Source organism: Harpegnathos saltator, unplaced genomic scaffold (genome assembly GCF_003227715.2).
Source record: "Harpegnathos saltator strain DR-91 unplaced genomic scaffold, Hsal_v8.6 scaffold71, whole genome shotgun sequence".
In the NCBI taxonomy this organism is placed as follows: domain Eukaryota; kingdom Metazoa; phylum Arthropoda; class Insecta; order Hymenoptera; family Formicidae; genus Harpegnathos; species Harpegnathos saltator.
This window is the reverse complement of record NW_020230549.1, coordinates 472,728-491,800: the sequence shown is the minus strand read 5'-3', so window position 1 is coordinate 491,800 and position 19,073 is coordinate 472,728. Positions and strand designations below refer to the sequence as shown.

The 19,073-nt window shown below is 36.4% G+C and overlaps 4 protein-coding genes across 5 annotated transcripts; 1 reads left to right on the top strand and 3 right to left on the bottom strand.

The window, feature by feature from the left end:
- Window positions 1-180: 180 nt before the first annotated feature.
- On the bottom strand, window positions 181-5,289 carry LOC105191546 (zinc finger FYVE domain-containing protein 1). The gene is made up of 7 exons (XM_011155025.3): window positions 4,876-5,289; window positions 4,182-4,687; window positions 3,828-4,106; window positions 3,346-3,718; window positions 2,969-3,224; window positions 2,416-2,866; window positions 181-1,927 (listed from the first exon to the last, which is right to left on the bottom strand). Exons 2-7 carry the CDS (start codon window positions 4,654-4,656, stop codon window positions 1,713-1,715), a joined length of 2,049 nt encoding a protein of 682 aa, XP_011153327.1. The 5' UTR covers window positions 4,657-4,687; window positions 4,876-5,289; the 3' UTR covers window positions 181-1,712.
- A 1,274-nt stretch (window positions 5,290-6,563) lies between these two features.
- On the top strand, window positions 6,564-10,072 carry Rbpn-5 (Rab GTPase-binding effector protein rabaptin-5). 2 transcript variants are annotated; one of them, XM_011155028.3, is made up of 8 exons: window positions 6,564-7,034; window positions 7,163-7,270; window positions 7,361-7,794; window positions 8,014-8,510; window positions 8,644-8,925; window positions 9,034-9,253; window positions 9,370-9,480; window positions 9,563-10,072. In XM_011155028.3, the coding sequence occupies exons 1-8, from the start codon at window positions 6,908-6,910 to the stop codon at window positions 9,728-9,730; spliced, it is 1,947 nt and encodes a 648-aa protein (XP_011153330.1). In that variant the 5' UTR covers window positions 6,564-6,907; the 3' UTR covers window positions 9,731-10,072. The 2 variants fall into 2 exon arrangements, with proteins under 2 accessions (XP_011153330.1, XP_011153328.1); XM_011155026.3 differs by having other exon boundaries at window positions 7,361-7,806.
- An 844-nt stretch (window positions 10,073-10,916) lies between these two features.
- Pat1 (Protein interacting with APP tail-1) lies at window positions 10,917-14,840 on the bottom strand. The gene is made up of 9 exons (XM_011155029.3): window positions 14,598-14,840; window positions 14,023-14,136; window positions 13,668-13,918; window positions 13,402-13,581; window positions 13,087-13,342; window positions 12,880-13,004; window positions 12,512-12,791; window positions 12,243-12,408; window positions 10,917-12,168 (listed from the first exon to the last, which is right to left on the bottom strand). The coding sequence occupies exons 1-9, from the start codon at window positions 14,739-14,741 to the stop codon at window positions 11,939-11,941; spliced, it is 1,746 nt and encodes a 581-aa protein (XP_011153331.1). The 5' UTR covers window positions 14,742-14,840; the 3' UTR covers window positions 10,917-11,938.
- A 279-nt stretch (window positions 14,841-15,119) lies between these two features.
- On the bottom strand, window positions 15,120-16,968 carry LOC105191549 (U5 small nuclear ribonucleoprotein 40 kDa protein). The gene is made up of 6 exons (XM_011155030.3): window positions 16,758-16,968; window positions 16,537-16,666; window positions 16,136-16,449; window positions 15,788-16,060; window positions 15,501-15,666; window positions 15,120-15,273 (listed from the first exon to the last, which is right to left on the bottom strand). The coding sequence occupies exons 1-6, from the start codon at window positions 16,869-16,871 to the stop codon at window positions 15,221-15,223; spliced, it is 1,050 nt and encodes a 349-aa protein (XP_011153332.1). The 5' UTR covers window positions 16,872-16,968; the 3' UTR covers window positions 15,120-15,220.
- Window positions 16,969-19,073: the final 2,105 nt, after the last annotated feature.

Sequence of the window (19,073 nt, the reverse complement as noted above, 5' to 3'; positions counted from 1 at the left end):
CGATGAAATAGTTCCGCGAGACGTCGAAGGTACATTTTTGCATTTTACACACGGATTTCGTTCGCTCTTTGAAAAAGGAAGATTAAGCACAATTTTCCCTAGCGGTATTGCATATGTAGAAGATGAAGGAACGAATGTTGATGAATATCGCGAAGAAATAAAGCATCGAGCGGCGCGATCTATTCTGAGAAATCAAACTTTATTTTTAGTCTTTCATCGTTATATTGTAAATTACAGGACATCGACAGGGATAACAATTTGCACTCCTCTTCTAAGAGGATTTACATGGTTACGTTGCGCATATTTCCGTCGCAATCGTGCGCATGCGAGAGTCTTCAAATGCTTCTTATCGGAATTCACAATCGTCACAGCCACGGGCAAACTATATCTTCACAGACTATCCGGTTCTAGAACCTGCTATAATCATTATTGTTATTGGTACATTCTATGTACAAACATTAATGTACAATCATAACACGTGTCGCCACACACTATGTACACAATATCGCTCGTAGCCAACATAGATTTGTGATAATACGACTTTTCGTAGAATTCTCTGCTATTAATAATCTTACATATTTAATAAGGTCGTGTCTTACACATCTCATAAAAAATCGTTACCGAAAGTATAATTTACATACTCGACACGCTACGGGAAGCTCCTTTGCGAGCGACGCAGTAACTGCTATTATGGCACAATCATACATCCCTGTACAATTATACATTGAAAACTGTTATTCGTGTCATATAGAATCTTATGTATACGCTCGGAGTCACTCCTCAAGCTTTTCAAGCACAAACTGAAATCAGCCTTGGGTATGTTTAAAAACATATTAGCACCAAAGCTTCTACAACTAGTCGACGTTCGTAGAATTTTTATTCAATATTAAAAATAAATTCAATATTGATAATAAATGTAAGATGTATATAAATGTTTATTCTTCAGATTTCCGTGTTGTGACCTCAATATTGAACTAATTCAATGTATACTTATATAGTATAGTAGATTCTCGGATATTTATTTCATATTTGAAAGTAAACAGTAACGTGTTAAATCAAGTTTTCGAACATGGACACAAACTATAGTGACAACTATAGCTGTGTAATACTTGTCGCGACTACGTCTCAATTATATTCAGGCCTGGTCTACAATACGTGTCGTAAGTTGTAAACCGTAAGAATTAGCGAATCACAGTCGATTATTACAAAAATAATCGGCTATAATTGGTCAGTTCTTATGGCTTACAGCTTACAACACCTATTATAGACCAGGCCTACGTGTTCTATTCTTTGTTGTCGTACGTTAAGGCATATCTCGGCTGCAATAAGTGCTTCGCACTGAGTATTCCACATCGATAAAATTAAAAACACCAGAGTTAGAAAAATAAGGAAGTTCAATATTCTTTATCGTATTGCTTAAAAAATGTTTTCGAAAATTTTATGGCTGACCGTAAGATAGTCTCCGATAAATCTAAGTTTATGAAAGAATAAAGTGTGATATCAAGTATTCTAATACTTCCTGTATATCTTATAAAAACAATCGTGTCGAAAGAAACATTGATATTCACTTCACTCCGCAAATCCGAAAAAGAAACAACTCTGACATGTGTCGCTGCATGCGGGTCATTTTGCAAACTCACTGGTAGTAAAAAGTATTCATCTTTGTACAATTGTGAAATTGTCGAAAAACTTTACTTTCTGCTCGATTAATTTTAAACGCAAGCGTCGCACACTCTCACTGGATTGTCCCATCCCCTATGAGGTACCGGCTTACGATGCGGTGAACAGTCCTGACATACTCCACGTCCGCAATCTCTGCAGTGATGTAGAGACAGCTTGTCGGAAAATTTTTTAGTGCAGAGGTAACAGTGCACAATCTCTGAGTCTGGTATCCAATAGGATGGTCGAATGGAATCCTTTATCAATGCTACATAGATGAAAAGCATCGAGATTAAATTGATCTATTTGCATTGCCGATATTAGAATTATGTCAACTTTTTTAAATGTATTGACACATATGTCGTTGACAAGGAAGTCGTTCGTAACATGTATAAATTTCAAAATATATCCACTTAGTCTAATGGGAAAACTTATTTTTTGATGGAATTTTCCCATTGGGCAAGACAAATACATTTTAAAATTTACGCAATAAAATTCTTTCTGTCCACAACTGTACATTTAAAAGAAAAATATGTTCAGGTTTGCTCTATTAATAATATCGACAAAATATAATAAGTAAATATTATTGCAAATAAATGTTTAACATGAGATTCTACAAAAGAAAGAAAAATTCTGTCATATGACTGTTAACAGACGTTATATGTGTGTCACTTTAACTGTCAAATCAGTTTCCTTTGATTTGAATAAATTCACCCCGCTCGAGGTTAAAATTTTAAATTCCTTTTTCATACTTACTTTTGGGGTAGTTAAAGACACTACCCACGACGTTAAATGTCGACATCACGTGCTCGGTCATTTTTCGAATACTAATGTCTTCAGTAGTCTCGATAGATTCGTCGCTGGAGTGACTCGTTTCCTTTTCGTAGCACTTGTCACAGACCCGCACGGGAGTATGCCAGTTTCTGCTGGGTACACTTTTCGTCTTTGACGAGCATTGCGCGCAAAAGCCTTCTCCACAATCTCTGCAGTGGTGCTTGGTATCTATCAAGCTGAATGGAGTTTTGCAGTTGTGACAATGTTTTATCTCATTGTTCGATCGCCAATAAGAAGGCGCCACCTGATCCGCAACCCAAGCAGTTAACGCTTTCGTAGGTTGCAAGGAAACATTCGTGACAGCCTCGGTGATGTAAGAGACACCGTCGATCACCCGTTGCGCGGTATTATTAGATGACATGGCATGATTCGACTGAAAGAACAAAACTAATAAGTATGCGATACTGCCTTGGAAAAGAAGAAAAATAAATCTCGTAAATAAGAGAAGAAACATTCGTTTCTTTCGAATATTTACCGTACTCCAAACATGCGTGATTTTCTTGCGTATCGCGACGTCCTCCGGATTTCGATTTCCGTACCAATACTGTCTGCTCCTGTATATTTCTCCACAATTGGGACATTCTATAGTGTATCCTGACCAAGCACTCATAGCTAAACTATACCAGCTCTCTTCCTCTTGCTCTGTCTTATTCACCTCTACTTCGTTTCCGTTCTTATAACATTTTCTGCATATGTACACAATGTTTTCGAATTGTCGCTGGTATCGACACCTGTTGCAACGAACATTGCTACTATTAATATGGCAATTCGTAAAAAAAGAAGGATATTATTACATATATTGCTTCAATGTGATATGTTAGAAGACAATCCATATATCCGGATAAAACTAACCTGGCGGTAATACTGTGTGGTTTCCCTTCGCGAAGATGTCCCACACTGTTCTCACACCTATTTCCACAACTTAGACATTTAATAGGACAAGTGAAGTATTGATTTGGGAATAAAATATTGGTGGAACTTTCCGTTTCGCCAGAGAATTTTCTATTCAACATCTTGAGTGCGTTGTACACTAATTGTGGTTTCCTGGCTAAACGAACCATCGTGTTGCTCACTTCGGCCTTAATCGCAGATCTCAGTTGCTTGTAATCTGTCGCATTATTCATTGTCTGCAGACCGACGTATTTAATAGAGCTAAAAGCTTTGATCTCGAGCTTCATCTGCTGAAATCTGGCCTTCAAAATATTCTCTGCACTGTCTGGTTCACCTAACAGAACAATCAAAGTTAACATACTTATATCATGGATGTAGCTTGTTTACAACTAAATTTTCAGTTTGAGATTATTGTCATTCGAAAAGAAAATGGTGATATGTACTGTTAGTCAATGGTATGGTATGCCTAGTTTCATGTAACACAATGATACTTGGACCAAGTCTGCTTGTAAGAAACGATGTCAAATTTATTGTATCTTCTTCCTGTCCTACCGCCTGTAAGGCAGCTTTGAAGTGATGACAATAAGCATGTGATGCAGTACCCAGGAATGTAAACAAATCCCTGTTCAATCTTTCAGACTGAATTCGGTAGATTACAATGTCAGACACAGCAAGTACCTTGAGTAATAACCTCATACGCTCATTTTCATAATTTGTAACACCTAGATCAACAACCAAACTTAATAAACTTACCAAGAAAAGCTTTTTCTATGACAAAAAATAATATAAAATAATACCTTGTAAACCTTCTGTATCTAAGCAAATAACATTCAGTTCAGGATCAAATGCTGCCCAAACACCCAACGTGCAGCAATCCTGTTCATTTGATGTCTTAAATATCTCTTTGCCCATAAAGAATGTTTTATTCATTGTATAGCTCTTTCCATCGCCAGTGTTTCCAAATATTGAAACAACTTTCACTTTAACATCTTTGTCAGTGCAATTTAATTTCTGTAGAAATTCTTTGACATCAGAAACCATCAGATTTTCTTGTGCATCCAATAATAAGAAACTTTTCTTAATATTCTTATTGTTATTATTCTTATTATTATTAAGACCCTTTGTGCAAGAGTCATCCATTTCAGAATATTTTATATAGGATTTTGGACATGAGTCGCTGGTTGAATCAATATCAAGAATCATACTGTTTAAACTCTCCATGATAGCAGGATCTGTCGGTCCTATGTTACAGGGTTTCCAGGATGTACTCATAGTGCGTGTATATAAACAAGCTAACCCTTTCCTAAAAATTAATTCAATTTTTAAACTGTTTAATTGTATTGTTTAATGTATCGTTATATTTTTACTTTCACAACATCATTACGGTAAATATAACTAATTAACATCAAATATTGGCATATGATTCATCGAAATGCACGCGCGCTCAACTGCGTAAATACGGGATGTGACATAAACAAATTGCTATTTCACCTGTTCGACAAATTTGATAATATGAAGAACTGCGATCACGATAGTAACCGAGGAGTAACGTATGCTTGAACAACTATAACCTGTCCGACGATGTCAAAAGATTTTGAGATTCGCCGCAAATTTTAACCGTGACTAGTAAAAATTTCGCGTGCGATCACATCGCCATTACAGAATTTGTGTATACATGACTAAACTGCCGGTAATGTTAACGATTTGGACTTTTCTAACATTGGTTGCTTGACAAGCTTGCGGCAATAACATGTTTACGCCCACAGTGGATTTCGAAACTCGAAGATCGGGCCATAAGTTGTGTATGTTCATCGCTGCCACCGTATATAATAAGCGTGATATTTTTTTCAGAAAAATGATATGAAACACATCACTGCACAAAACACACGACATATACTGTAGTTTATACACAGGGTGTCGTAAAACTAACAAATACTTGTAATTTTTAATAGTTTTATAAGTAATTTTAACGAGAAGGTACAAAAAGAGACAATTCAATATATTTTACATGATAATTTATCATAAAACTTGTATCTTCATTATAATTCTTTAATATAAGTTTAAATCTAAAAAATCGAATTTCTGTGTTGATTTAATCTAATCAGGTTATTTCGCGAACTTAGTCACCATCACAAGATTAAGTTTGCTAGATATGTGAAGATCTTACTTATAATTTTGTGCTTTTGATCAACGAATAAAAGGCGCGAATGAAACATTAACTCTGTGTTCAGAAAATACTTCGTTCTTTCTCGAGAGACTTCCTGAACTGATGCACACTGCAACAATAAGTTAGAGTGAAGCAAACTATACTTGTCTCACTCTGATTTATTGCAACAATGTAAATTGCATCAATTTAAGTTCTTCAAAAAGCAACACGTGTAAGGTATTTGTACAACTGCTTAGTAAAAGTATCTACGATTGGATATTAATCGTAAATGCACTTGGCTTACCCAATAGGAGAATCTGTTTCCTAATGGAAGAATTCTCCCATTGGGCAAGATGGTTGCGCTTTAAATTCGCACAAAAAATCACGAGCAACTTTTTTGTCCATGACTGTACATTTCAGAACTCAAAGGATACGTTCGGGAAGATACTGGATCTGTTTTTTTTTTCTTTCGAAGAACTTTTGAACTATTGCACAATAAGTAATGCAATAAGTTAGAATGAGAGAAAATATATCTGTTTCACTTCAACTTATTGCACTAGTTTAGAAGTCTTCCGAAAAAGAACAGATTATTAGCACTATCAATGCAAACACTACCAAAACTGTCAGTAATGTCATTATAACGTTTGCGTAGCGCTACTATTTAATCCTGCAAACAATCTGTAGCGCTAAATATAGTGCTAATAATGTCTCCCCGAATGCATTCAAGTGCACGTGCGGTGTTATGCAAATGCAGCGAGAAAGAACAGATCAACAATTTTAGATATAGCAGTTGAGTATGAGCGGTATTTAAAATTGCGGATAGTACGTGGACAGACGGCTGAGTGTGACTTTCCAAATTTTATCATCAGGTTAGATCTATAATTCATGAACACCCAATATAACTTGAGTCGAGAGATCAAATCGAGCAAGAATCCAGAGTATCGATACTGATCGATCAGCGCAAGAGAGAAAGAGAGAGAGAAAGTGGTAACGATGTTTTTTCGTTTTGACTGCACTTTTCACACTTAAAACGAGTATGATGCTTGTTCATCCTTCGGCAGGAGGCAGACGGAAGATCATAAGGTACAGAGAGTGCAACTGGAAAAAGAGCAGACTCGACGAAATTATAAGTGATAATCAGCGCTAGCGAGTCACCAAGTTGTTAGGCGATCGAGCGAGGTTGACGGTGGTTGCTTTCGTTTCGCGAGTCGTCGCACATAATTTTACATAGCATTTCGCGGTACCGTCGCTCCTCGATTTCGTTCGTAAAGGAACGTACACATCGTTATGAACCAATAAAATTCTCACGAGCTTGATTAACACGCGCGGCATGTCGCCGTCATCGAGAGATAACCAGTCCCGGCGGTTCTCCGAGATATGCTTCCTGGATTCGTGTCCGTGGCAGTGACCACCCCAACGAAACTGCCGCATTCACCAGTGCTGAATAATCGAAAGATGGAGAACAACCCAGGCGAACAACACGCGATCAAAGTAAACGGAAATGGTACGTTATCAAACGATTGTTAGCTTTTGTTTAGATTTTCATCATCGTAGCCAGTGGTATTTACTTCTGTGCCAAAAAATTACTCTTTTTTTTTTTTTCCCATTGAGAAAGTATCTATTATGTTTCAGAGGATCTACAGACAAAGATTCATAGACTGGAGTCGGAGAATGTTAAGATGCGAGAAGAGTTCAATGTACAAAGGGCTAAGATGAAAGAGTTATTCCTTCAAAAGGAAGGTAATTACTTCATAGAAGTTGTGAATTGGTTCTCATAATTTTTTTTGGCTGTTGTACCAAATGGAATATTGTAATTAATAAATATTACAGAGGAATTGAAACGTAGACTAGAAGAAAATATGGGTCTGCAGAAAGAAAATTTAAAACTGAGGAATGAACTGGATGAAGCTAAGAGTCAACTAGTCGTAGCAGATCTCAAAATACAAAATGATATATTGATGGAAAAGAGGAAAGCTCAGGAAGAAATAGCATCATTGCAACAAGTTATACATGAAACAGTAGAGGAATCTTCTTGCTCAAGGAAACATCTTGTCAGCGAAGTGTCTAAACTACAATTAGCTCTTTCCAAACTTCAAGAAGAAAATGCATTACTAAAAACACAATTACCACGTGACCCACCAACAGATGGGCCCCAAATTTCATTATCTACAGTAACTAAAACTTTAGCTAGAAAAGTGGTTTCACAATTAGGTGCAGATTCTTTATCCTTAGGTCCTGATAATTTAGAAGAAAGCATGCGGAAGGTAAAAAAATATGTACGTACACCTAAAACTGCATGAAGTATTTAACTTTCTATATGTATAATCATATTGATATACATTGTGTATAACAAAATACTAACAATTCTCTATGTCAAAAAGACTATCACTTGCTTTCTAAGAATAGAAGTACTTGTGGTATTTATCATAAAAAATATAGAAACTGTATCATTGAACAAATATAAAACTTATCTGACTTTACAGGCACAAGAGGATGCGGAAGTTTTGCGTTCGCTAGTTGTACCGCTTGAAGAGGAAATAAAAGCTTTAAAAGAAAAATTAAGATCGACCGACGATGAGCTACAAAAATGTAAAGAAATCCTATTACAGAGACGGCAACAGGAGCCGGGTTCGTTTGAGCCATCGTGTGATATGTGCGCGAATTACGAAGCACAATTAGTCAAAGTAGAAGCAACTGCCAAGGACTTGGAGAAACAGTTGTTGGATACTCAACGTATGCTACAGGCTCAAAGGGAGGATTTAGCTAAGGAAGTAGAATTTCGGAAAGAAATGGAAGAGAAGTGGAACGAGAAGAAAGAAGAGCATAAAATCAAAGTCGCGGAACTTACAGTTACCTCGCAAACGGCACAGCAAACTTTAGTTGAATTAAAAAAAGCTGTCGAACAATTCCAAAAAAATGCATCTGAAGAACTTTGTAAATTAACAAGAGGCAGAGAAGATGTACAAAGACACCTCACTGTGTAAGATAATTTCTACAACAGATTAATTGTTTCATCATGTTGTATTAAATTACGATATGCAAATAAGTTAAACATATCTTACGATACATATTGTTGATAAAGCTTTATTTAAAATTTAGTTACATGCTTACAGGCTACAGAAGGAAAATGAGAATCTTGTTGGTAAGCATAGCAAGCATTCACAACAGCTTCAAAGTGAAAGTATCAACATGCCAAATACTGTGGAGGAATTACACGTTAGTCTCTTAAAGATGCGCGAAGATTTAATTACCGCTAGAGTAGCTCAGGAAGTTGCGCAAGAGAAAGGGGAGACATTGCGTTACGAAGTTACACTTTTGAGAGAACAAATGGAACAAGAGAGCAGGGTCAAAGAACAAGATAATTCTGTGCTAAAGAACGAGATAAGTGGCTTGAGGTTGGGTCATTTGTTTAATCGTGCTAAAATTATTGATAATGTTCCCTTAACATTATAATCATTCATATAATATTCATATGCATAATACCTTTTTAATTATTTGTGTAGAGCACAATTAGACAAATATATCAGAGATCATCGCACACTCGCTGATCGAGAAGAGAAACTCGATCGACTGGAGAAGCGGCTACAGGAAATCCAGAAAGAGAAGAAGGATGCGGAATTAGCTATAAATGAACTACGGCAAAGAGTCACGAGTCTACAACAAGAGTTAGACACCAGTGAGGCAGTGCAGAAGGATTTCGTTAGATTGTCACAATCGTTACAGGCAAGAGAAATGATATCGATCTGAAATCGATCGAAAAATAAACAAGATTAAAAATATAATATGGTCACACACGGTACATGCGTGCATTTATATGTAATATTCTCCGGCCATTGCAGGTACAATTGGAAAGGATCAGACAGGCTGGTAGCGAAGTAAGGTGGCAACACGAAGAGGACGTTGAAGAATGTCCTAGTTGTCATACTACATTTTCAGTCACAAAGAAAAAGGTAATCTATAAAAGCATGAACTTTGAGCATTGTAAATGTTACCAATGTAATTGTAACTAAAGGCAAATTTAATATCATACAGGTACATTGTCGTCACTGTGGCCATATATTTTGTCAATCTTGCCTCTCACATGTCGTGAATAGTGGGCCGAAACAAAGACCATCTAGAGTCTGTGATGTTTGTCATACTTTATTAGTTCAAGATACTGCACCGTATTTCAGCCAAGAACCTCCACATACACCTGACTAAATGTTCTAAAGTTATGGAATTTTAATGCAATTCAGTGAGATGTGCGATATCAGTTTGGTAATTTAGTGGTTGCTGATTGGCATACCTCAACTGAGACGTACTGATTATAAATTTGATTAACGATGACTCTCCTTTGTTTGTAGAGAGAGTTAGAAACGTTGATGATAGTGTAAGAGAAAGAGAGAGAGAAAGAGGGATTTATATAGATAAGATTCCTATTACCTGAAAATTGGAGTGATACAGCAAATATCGTGTAAATATAAAGTTATGTATTATCTCTAATGGTTATTGTGTAATTTAAACAGATTAAAGCTTTTGAATGTATGTGAGTTATCCAAAAAAGATCGTATTTATATTATATTGACTTACACACATACATATATATATATTTTTTTTATCTTAATTGCTGATGTAACTGAGAATCGGCAGATTTTTGTTAAATGGAACTGCATAAATTTACTTACTACACACTTCAACAAGTTCTCTTGTACACGCTAGATCTTACTTCTACACTTATTTTATTTTTTAATGCATTGAATGGTAATAGTCGAGTTTGTAATTTCAATTGTTGATAAAATGCGAGAGAGAAATCGCGAGTTTACTATTATTTAGTCTTCTATGTTTATGAAAGTAACATTGGGTGCGTTCAGCGGAGAAAACCGCTCAGTGAGCGATTAGTGACTATTGGTCCTTACTGTTAGATCCTTACATTCCAATAACGTTGACGAATTACTCAACAGCTACGCAACTGTTGAGTGTCGTGAACGCACCCATTAAGTTCACAACAGGTGAGTGTTATCTTACCATAGTTACCACTATAGTCTTAATATGCATCTAATGTACCTAAAAGAATTCTTGAGATTTAAAAATAATAGGTATATTCCCACAGGTGTTCCCACAAATTTTAATAAAATTGGATAGGTATTTGTATAAATAACCACCGCTAATTGTATTTTTTATCTCTAGAGTTACTTGAAATATTTTTATCAATTTAAATACAATAATACATCGATAATTTAATCATTCGTTCTTTATTATATTTATATAGGAACAAAATGCTTGAGAAATACACAAATTATATTTATATAGCTTTGCAATTTATATATTATATCTTTAAATTTTTAGCTACCAAAATTTACAAAGTTTCAAAACAAACAAAATAATTTTTTATCATGTTACTCACAAAATTTTAAGGGCTTAAAAGCTAATTTTCTAATTACATCGTTATTAACATTCAGTATATATATACATATATATATATATATGTGTGTGTGTATATATATATGCTGATGTTTGTTTTACTTAGAAGATACACAATAAGCGATAACCAAAGAATTTATATAATTTTGAAATGAATAATGATAAATAAATTATAAATGCGTCCGGTAAGCGCGATCACAATAAAGAAAAATATTTAATCGAGACCTGAGAGGGGTAGTTTTCTCTTTCAAAATAAAATCCTCAACAAATAGTGCATCGTAAAATATAAAATATAGATACGAACAAAAACTAACAGATTGCAAAATTTATATTAAAATAAGATATATAAATAGAAAATATTTTAAAATATATTTTTTGATACGCGACGATTTTTAATCGAATACGAGGTGCGACCAGAATGCTCCAATTTCTCTCATAAGTATTAAACTCAAGCATTACCCCATATAACGTTCGTTCCGCAGCGTTATCAATGTGATCAAGATAAATAACGAACTTAAACTTAAATTTTTTAACATTAAAAGATAACAAATAAATAAGGCTAATTTGAGCGCAGATAATAATTCATAAGTACTGTATCAAACAGCACTCCAATAGAAATGTTCTTGTTCAAGCACTCGCGACGTATATAATTTCTATAATTCCTCTTTTTAGTCACTGTATGCTCCGGCTTGAAATAGCCTTACTTATTCGTAATCTTCATTTAAATCGAGTCTTTTATAGTGTCTTCACAATAATTGTGTCACTTGAATTCAATTATCAAGCTGATAAAAATAGCTAGTGATGCAAATGATATTATGTACGTATATTATAAAATATTGACGCGAGACAAACAATCATTAATCGTACGACCAGATCAGTGATGTATAAATTCCTAATGTGTTATACAATTTCTACTTTGGCCCAATGTTTTATGAACGTAACAGAGACCAACAGCTTGCTCGACGACATACAATGACGTAAGATTCGAATGACACACTTATTGGTATATCACATAGAAAAGAACAGAGTGAGTATGGCTGAGATTGGCTGTGGACGTTTCTGCAGATCGATGGGTGGATCTTCAGATAAAGCATGTTTATCTCTAAGTTCTTTCCAGTGTGTCAACGTATCTGTATATTCCAATATTTTCTCAAAATCGTCCAACTTACTATACACGTGCAGGAGCCCTCGATAATCGTATTCCAAACCACTATAACTCTTTCCGAACAATTTCAAACCTGCCGGGACAATTAATGATGAAATATCATGTACTCGTGTCGTAATTTTGCTCAAAGTACATATGTATACTCACTGATTGCAATACTACGATAATAAAGTTTCTCAGCGTCTCTATAACGATTCATATGGAAATTATATAACGAAGCTAAATGCCCTATACTCAAACCCACTTCGTAATCTTCGGGACCTAACAATTCTTCTTTAATACTAATAGCTTTCAGATGCATTGCTTCCGCTTCCTATATATAGCATACCATATATTGAATATATAATAAGATACAAAATTAAATAATGTATTCAGCGTAATATTACTCTGATTATTTGTAACGTATGCCGAAATACCTGAAACTTCCTCATACTTTGATACAAGCGTCCTAAATTTCCATAATGCTTCGCCGTTTGTACGTTTTTCTCGCCGAATGCAGTTTTCGCCAATTGCAAAGCGGACAAATGGAGGCACTCGGACTTGAGCAATAAGCTTTGCTCGGACAATGGTGTGGACGCGTTATCAATAGCGATTTCTTCGAGAATCAATGCCTTCACTCTTTTAGCACTCGCAAGCATTAGATGATTTGCAGGTAAAAGTTTTTCTATGATATCTATAGCTAGTCCAGCGTGATCGCTGTGAAACGAGCAATATGAGTGGATTAGTTCATCAAATTTATATTGGGATACGTACAATACGTGTTGATGTAATTACAATAGATTACCTTGCTTCGTCAAACTTGCCGGAACTATATTCATACACGTAGAGAGCATAAGCCAGATCTTCGTGTGCCAATGCAACGTGGAGATTAGTTTTGCCGAATATCGCTTTTCTAATGTCTAATGCAGTCTACAGCAAGAAGAGATATATTAGAATCCTTCCTATGAGAATGATTAGTTTGTGAAATTATAGATATTTCTGTTAGCAATACCTTGTAGACAGATACACTATTGATGATGCTATCATAGTTCAGTAAATAGAATCCATAATCAATGAGAACGTCACTGTACTTTGGGTGATCTGTATCAAACACTTCTTTCGCAAGGTATACTGCTTCTCTGATCAGTAAGCCAGCCTTTTGAAATTCCCGCTTCACTACGCACGATTTTGCCGCTTGTCTCAGAACATCGATAATGACTCGTGCAGGAAGTGACGGGTTTAAATATTGTAACGCTTCTATGCTCCATCTAAAATGGGAAGACATGGATGAAAGTATGAAGATACATAAATATCGTTGAGTACATACCTGTAAGCTTGATCATATTCACTGCGTATGAAGAATAGTACACTGAATTCTGCAAAAAGTGCAGCATGATTACTATCATAATATCCCACATTTTTTAATTGTTCTATCATTTCTACGGCAAGTTCATGAGTTTTTGCAGCTCCGCGGAAAGCACAGTATGCTGCTTGTGCATGTAATAGCCTAGAATGCATTATAATGGAAATTATATTAGTGATTATACCTATTATTACAGATACATATAGAAACACATACGAATATATTCTTACTTATGACAACAATCTAACGTTCTGCACCAATTCTGAGGGGTTTGATTATAGGCGATACACAAATTCCTGCAAGTTGACAATACTTGTTCACTTTCCACGTACCAACCAGCATCACTAAGAAATCCACCAAGTCTTAAACCTAGATTTATCATTTTATCTTGTTCAGCAGGATTCTCCCTCACACGGAAGCAGCATACATCATAATTGATTGCCAGTTCTTTTCCTACTTTTGTCCCATGATCCATTAAAGCCTTTATTTGGAAACAACAAATATATTCAAGATCAATCCTCAACATTAGATGAAAAAAGACAACAGGTAGAAATATAAAAAGAAGTCGGTGTTTCGTAAAGTCACCTGAAAGGTTTGCAAAAGATGTATTCGGCGATTGGTGACCTTGAGAATCTTGGAGAAAGTCTCCAAGTCGCTTAATTCCACCCCCAACAGGCATAATCTCTTCTCTCTGTATAACTGGAAAGAGAGACGAGACCCGACCATGTGAGAGACACACGGGACATTGTACGATGGGGAGCGGCGATCGTTACCGTTAGTAAGCGCGTCGATAACGACCGCAACTCGTTGTCGACGAACACGAGGGGATCGTGAAAGATTCGACGAGCCCCTCACGCATTGTGCATTGTCCTCCTGGACGGTCGAGCACGAGATGACTCATGACGAAAATGGTAATCGCGCGGTCGTTTCGCGACAAGACGCCGTCGAACTTCGACTCGTGAGCGCAAACGGCATGCAGATTAAGCGCGATAACGCTTACTCGCTTACAACACAAAAGATGGACTCGAGGAGAAGAGCCCGTTGTCGGAACAGAGTATCGTTCCCTCGGCGAAGGCAAAACAAATACAACTACATCACGCGCGATGACGGTGACAAGCGAGCGATGGGCCGCTCGCTGCCATGACGTTTCTGATGTTTACCTGATAGTAGATATCGAATAGCACGTTCTCGGGCAAGTAAGTGAGATACGCCTTGTAGCTTGAGAACTTGTCCGCCACTGCGGATACGCTCAGCTCGTACAGGCTCTTCGTGAAAAACACCCGTGACTCGCGTCCATCGGCCATTTTCGCGAGGCCTTTGATTAATCACCAATACAATCGCAATATTGTAGCTGTCATGTCTCTTTTCCTCTCTCTCTTGCCCCTCTCTCTCTCTACTACATACACGCGATATGCGCGTACGTACTTTGCACAATCGGAGGAACGAATCGAAGGTAGCGCGCCGCTGTTCTCGGACGCGGAACATACACAAAGTGCCATCTAGCTTGGCTCGTCGAACTCTTGGGGGATCTTCGCATTGATACTGAAAATCTGTGGATAATTTTCGCGCCTATATATTGAATGAATTTAGCATGCTCGTTGCTTTCAAAGATATATAGATTCAAATTATTGGGAAATATTTATTTGATGGAAACGATATGAGATAAATAAAATATTACATTGTAAAATTATCAATGGCGATTTGAATATACTGTGACTGATAAAATTTTACAGATTTCGCTTACATATACATGTTATAAACAGAGTAAATATCATTTGCTTCATCATGTTTCAATTTCACCTAGATAGATCTGTTTATCGCTTGATCCAGAACACACTAAAAATAATACAATTATTGTAAATATTAATTTACCAAAATACAGTAAAAAATATATAATTTGTTCTTGAGTGATATTCATATCTACATAGATATTTTTTTACACTAGCAGTGAAATACTCTCTAATACAATATGATATTACAATAATACTATTAAAAATTAAAACTATTAAAAATTAAAAAATAATACTATTAAAAAAATAATTTTATCAAAATTTTAAACGTACCTATAGGTTCCTTCGGATGGAAATCGATGTCATTCACAGATCCATTATGTCCCGGCAATTTGTACAAGATCCTACGACTCGTGGTATCCCAGATATAATGGAATCGATCTGACGATCCCGCCGATACTTTACTACCATCTGGTGACCATGCACATCTCAGAAGATTCTAATAAGCAATATTATTTTTATTGAATTAATCGTTCTGTTAACATTGATATTTTTTATCAACTATTCTTGATCTAAATATATAAATATAAATTGTGCAATATGAGGATTTCAGAAGATACCTTTTCAAAATTGTGTTGGTGTCCGGATAATATTTTCACGCAACGCTCAAAGGGTGCAAACGGCCTCACATCCCATATTTTCAATGTATTATCCATAGCATTAGAAAGCACATATGAACCATCTGGACTGAGACTCAATCCAGTAATAGTGTCAGTATGTCCCTTCAATTTGTAAAGCACTGCATTTTTTCTTAGATCCCATACCTTTATATCATTATCAATACCACCACTAATAACTTGTTCTGCTGTATCATTGAATGTCACTGCAGTCACCTAATTATATAAAATTTTAATTATATAAAATTTTGTACAATTATATTTTCTATCATTATACATGCATACATTTACCTGATATGTATTATTTAGTGTGTAACATTGACCACGTTTTCTTGGATCCCAGACACGAATTGTGCTGTCATCACTACCTGAACAAAGCAATGTCGGTCCTCTTCGTGCACCAGACACAGAATTCACAAACAGAGTATGGCCTTTCAACTTCTTGATACGTGTTCCAGCTACTATATCCCATAAACCTAGAGTCATATCTGTGCTAGCTGTATAAAGATGATTACCATCCGGACTAAAGTGTAACTCCATCACAGCTCCACTGTGTCCAGACATAACAGCAATGTTTTCACATTCTCCGTAAACATTCCAAATAACTAGAAGATAGAAGACAATTTTATTAGATAAGTCAAACCTGCATTTTAGTATTGCAGTATTAATTTAACTGTTTGTGTGAAACTTACAGATCTGTCGATCGAATCCTGTTGATGCAAGATATTGTCCTTCTGGATGAAATTCAAGGGAAAATATATCTCCTTGATGTCCTTCGAGCAACATTATCATTGCCATTAAGGAGGATGTTCGTGGTGGACCCTTTAATATTTAATCATACGTATATATTATAGTTTCTGAGAAATATAAATTTTTAAAGCAAAAAGAAATTTGTTTTGGAGGTTATACTTACACTTTGCACAACTGCCTTTTCTCTGCTACTGAATACGACCTCATTTTTCGTCCTTTTTGAAGCTGGAACTAGCGCTAAAATATCATCTCCTTTTCTCTTATCCAAGATTGGCATATTTAATGATATTACTGTAAATTTAAACACAAAACATTCATATCACATTCAATAATCAACTTCGTCAACACTGGTTTATTTCGCGTCGTTTAACATCAAAGCGGTGACATCTTTCGTACGATAGTTCTGAAGTTTCGCAAAGTTAATTACAGATGTCACCGCTTTAGCGAAGTCGTGCGTAATACGCCATTTTGAATTGCCTTCACTTTAGAAACGACATCGAACCACAGAATTTCCACAGAAATCAGGTTTCAATCATGAAGACTCTAATGGTGAGTCGATTTTTTTAGTTTTACAAAACTTTAGTTATATCCGTTATTTTTAATAATGTCCTCGTCTCTCTTATTCTCTCGGGTAATGTATAAAAAATGAAAAAAAGTAATGCAGGAACCATCATATATCTTGGTTATTATTTCCTCCAGTGACATATATAATTCAATGAGGCGCTTCTCACTTTTTTCACGGTACGAAAAAAAAGAATGAAATTTTATGAATGGTTTTAGTTCTTTTTATTGCAATATATTATAGACGTCATTGTATGTACGTTCGATAAATACATCAAGTAAAAGGTCTTATTTGACAAGTTTTCTTCCTCTTTTCCTCCTCTTCTTCTTCAGACTGTTAAAGCGCGTTATGATAACGTACATTATATACGATCATATAATATATATATGTCGCGGAGTGTCATTTTTACCGCCAACCATAACACGAATTTCATTATCATTAGATACTCTTATCGTCTTTTCTCTCTCTCTCTCTCTCTCTCTCACTCTTCCTTTCTCTCGTTCTCTTTCTCTCTCTCCCTTTCTCTCACCTAAGGATTAAATATTGTACAAAATGAAGATCATAAATCGAGATAGAACTATATATGTGCGTACGCTGGATCGCGATAGTTTGCGCATCCCACTCTTGTTTTTGTTCCGCAACTCTTTTCATTATTACGTTCGGGAACATGTTTTCCCTCTTGCTATGCGCTACGACGCATTTTACAGGCGTTCAACGAAACGACAGAAACGAAAGAGAGCAATCAGTGGGTTTACAAAATTCGCCTAAAATTATAATCGCCGTTATCATCATTTGTCGCGCTTGTATTTTTTTTCCATTTTTTCCCCTTTTTTCGTACACGTTTTCTCGGCTACGTTTCTATCGCTTTATGCAAAAAGTAAGCTCTTGCCTTGAAAAAAAAATGAAGTTGCGCGAGTGCAATTACAAAATTGCGCGAATTATCGCAATGGAGTGTTGCTGCTCTTTGTGTGTATGTCCCGGCGATGGACAAAGTGCTCTGGAAATCCGCTCTCTCGGCTCGCTCGGCAAATCTAATGATTGATTCTTTCACGAAGAATGCAACGGAAAAATGTGTTCGTCTCATCGGTCGCTTTCGCATGCTCGTTAACTGAGTGGTCGCGAATGAAATATCTGTTCGAGTTGGCTCGTAACGAGACTCGAAAACGAATTCGATCATCCATTTACAGAGCCTCGAAGCATATTTACATAAATTCCTCGTTCGTCGCCGTTACTCCGGTGTATACTACATTACATTAATACAATTCGCGAGAGACGAACATGACAATATCCGGAGCACTCTGTGTACACACAAGTCGCGCGAAATCTCCCGGATAGCGGTGTCTCTCGACGTAACGAATTCTCTTCTCAATGAGTGCGAACAGCGAATTCGCACGAAGTCGTCGCGAACGGTGAGTGATCGCGCCGGGAAAAACGACGGAGCGCGAGTTCCGTCGATCCTCCGAGGAGACGAATCATCCGCACCGGCGCTGCACTCTCGCACAAACTATTCAATTACAGCAACGTACGCCTCGGGGAAAATACAGCAAAGTACGTACATACGCACGTCGTGCCGTACCTCGTCTCGGAACTTATGGCAAAATGATAAACATACACCGACCCCTGTGTCTCTTAAAAATCCTGTGAAAAATATCAACTCCCTCTCTCGCGTTCACACTTTTGTCATACAATATTACATCGTATCCTTATACTTAGATAATATTAAATAAGTTTGCAATTATCTCTTGTCTCTCCCGTTTCCTCTCTTTCTCGTATAAGTGATTTCTTGCATGTGGCTGTGATATGTGTGTGTGTGTGTGTGTGTGTGTGTGTGTGTGTGTGTGTGTGTGTGTGTGTGTGTGTGTGTGTGTGTGTGTGTGTACGTGTATGTGAAAGCGCGCGCGCACGCTCGCGTTGGTA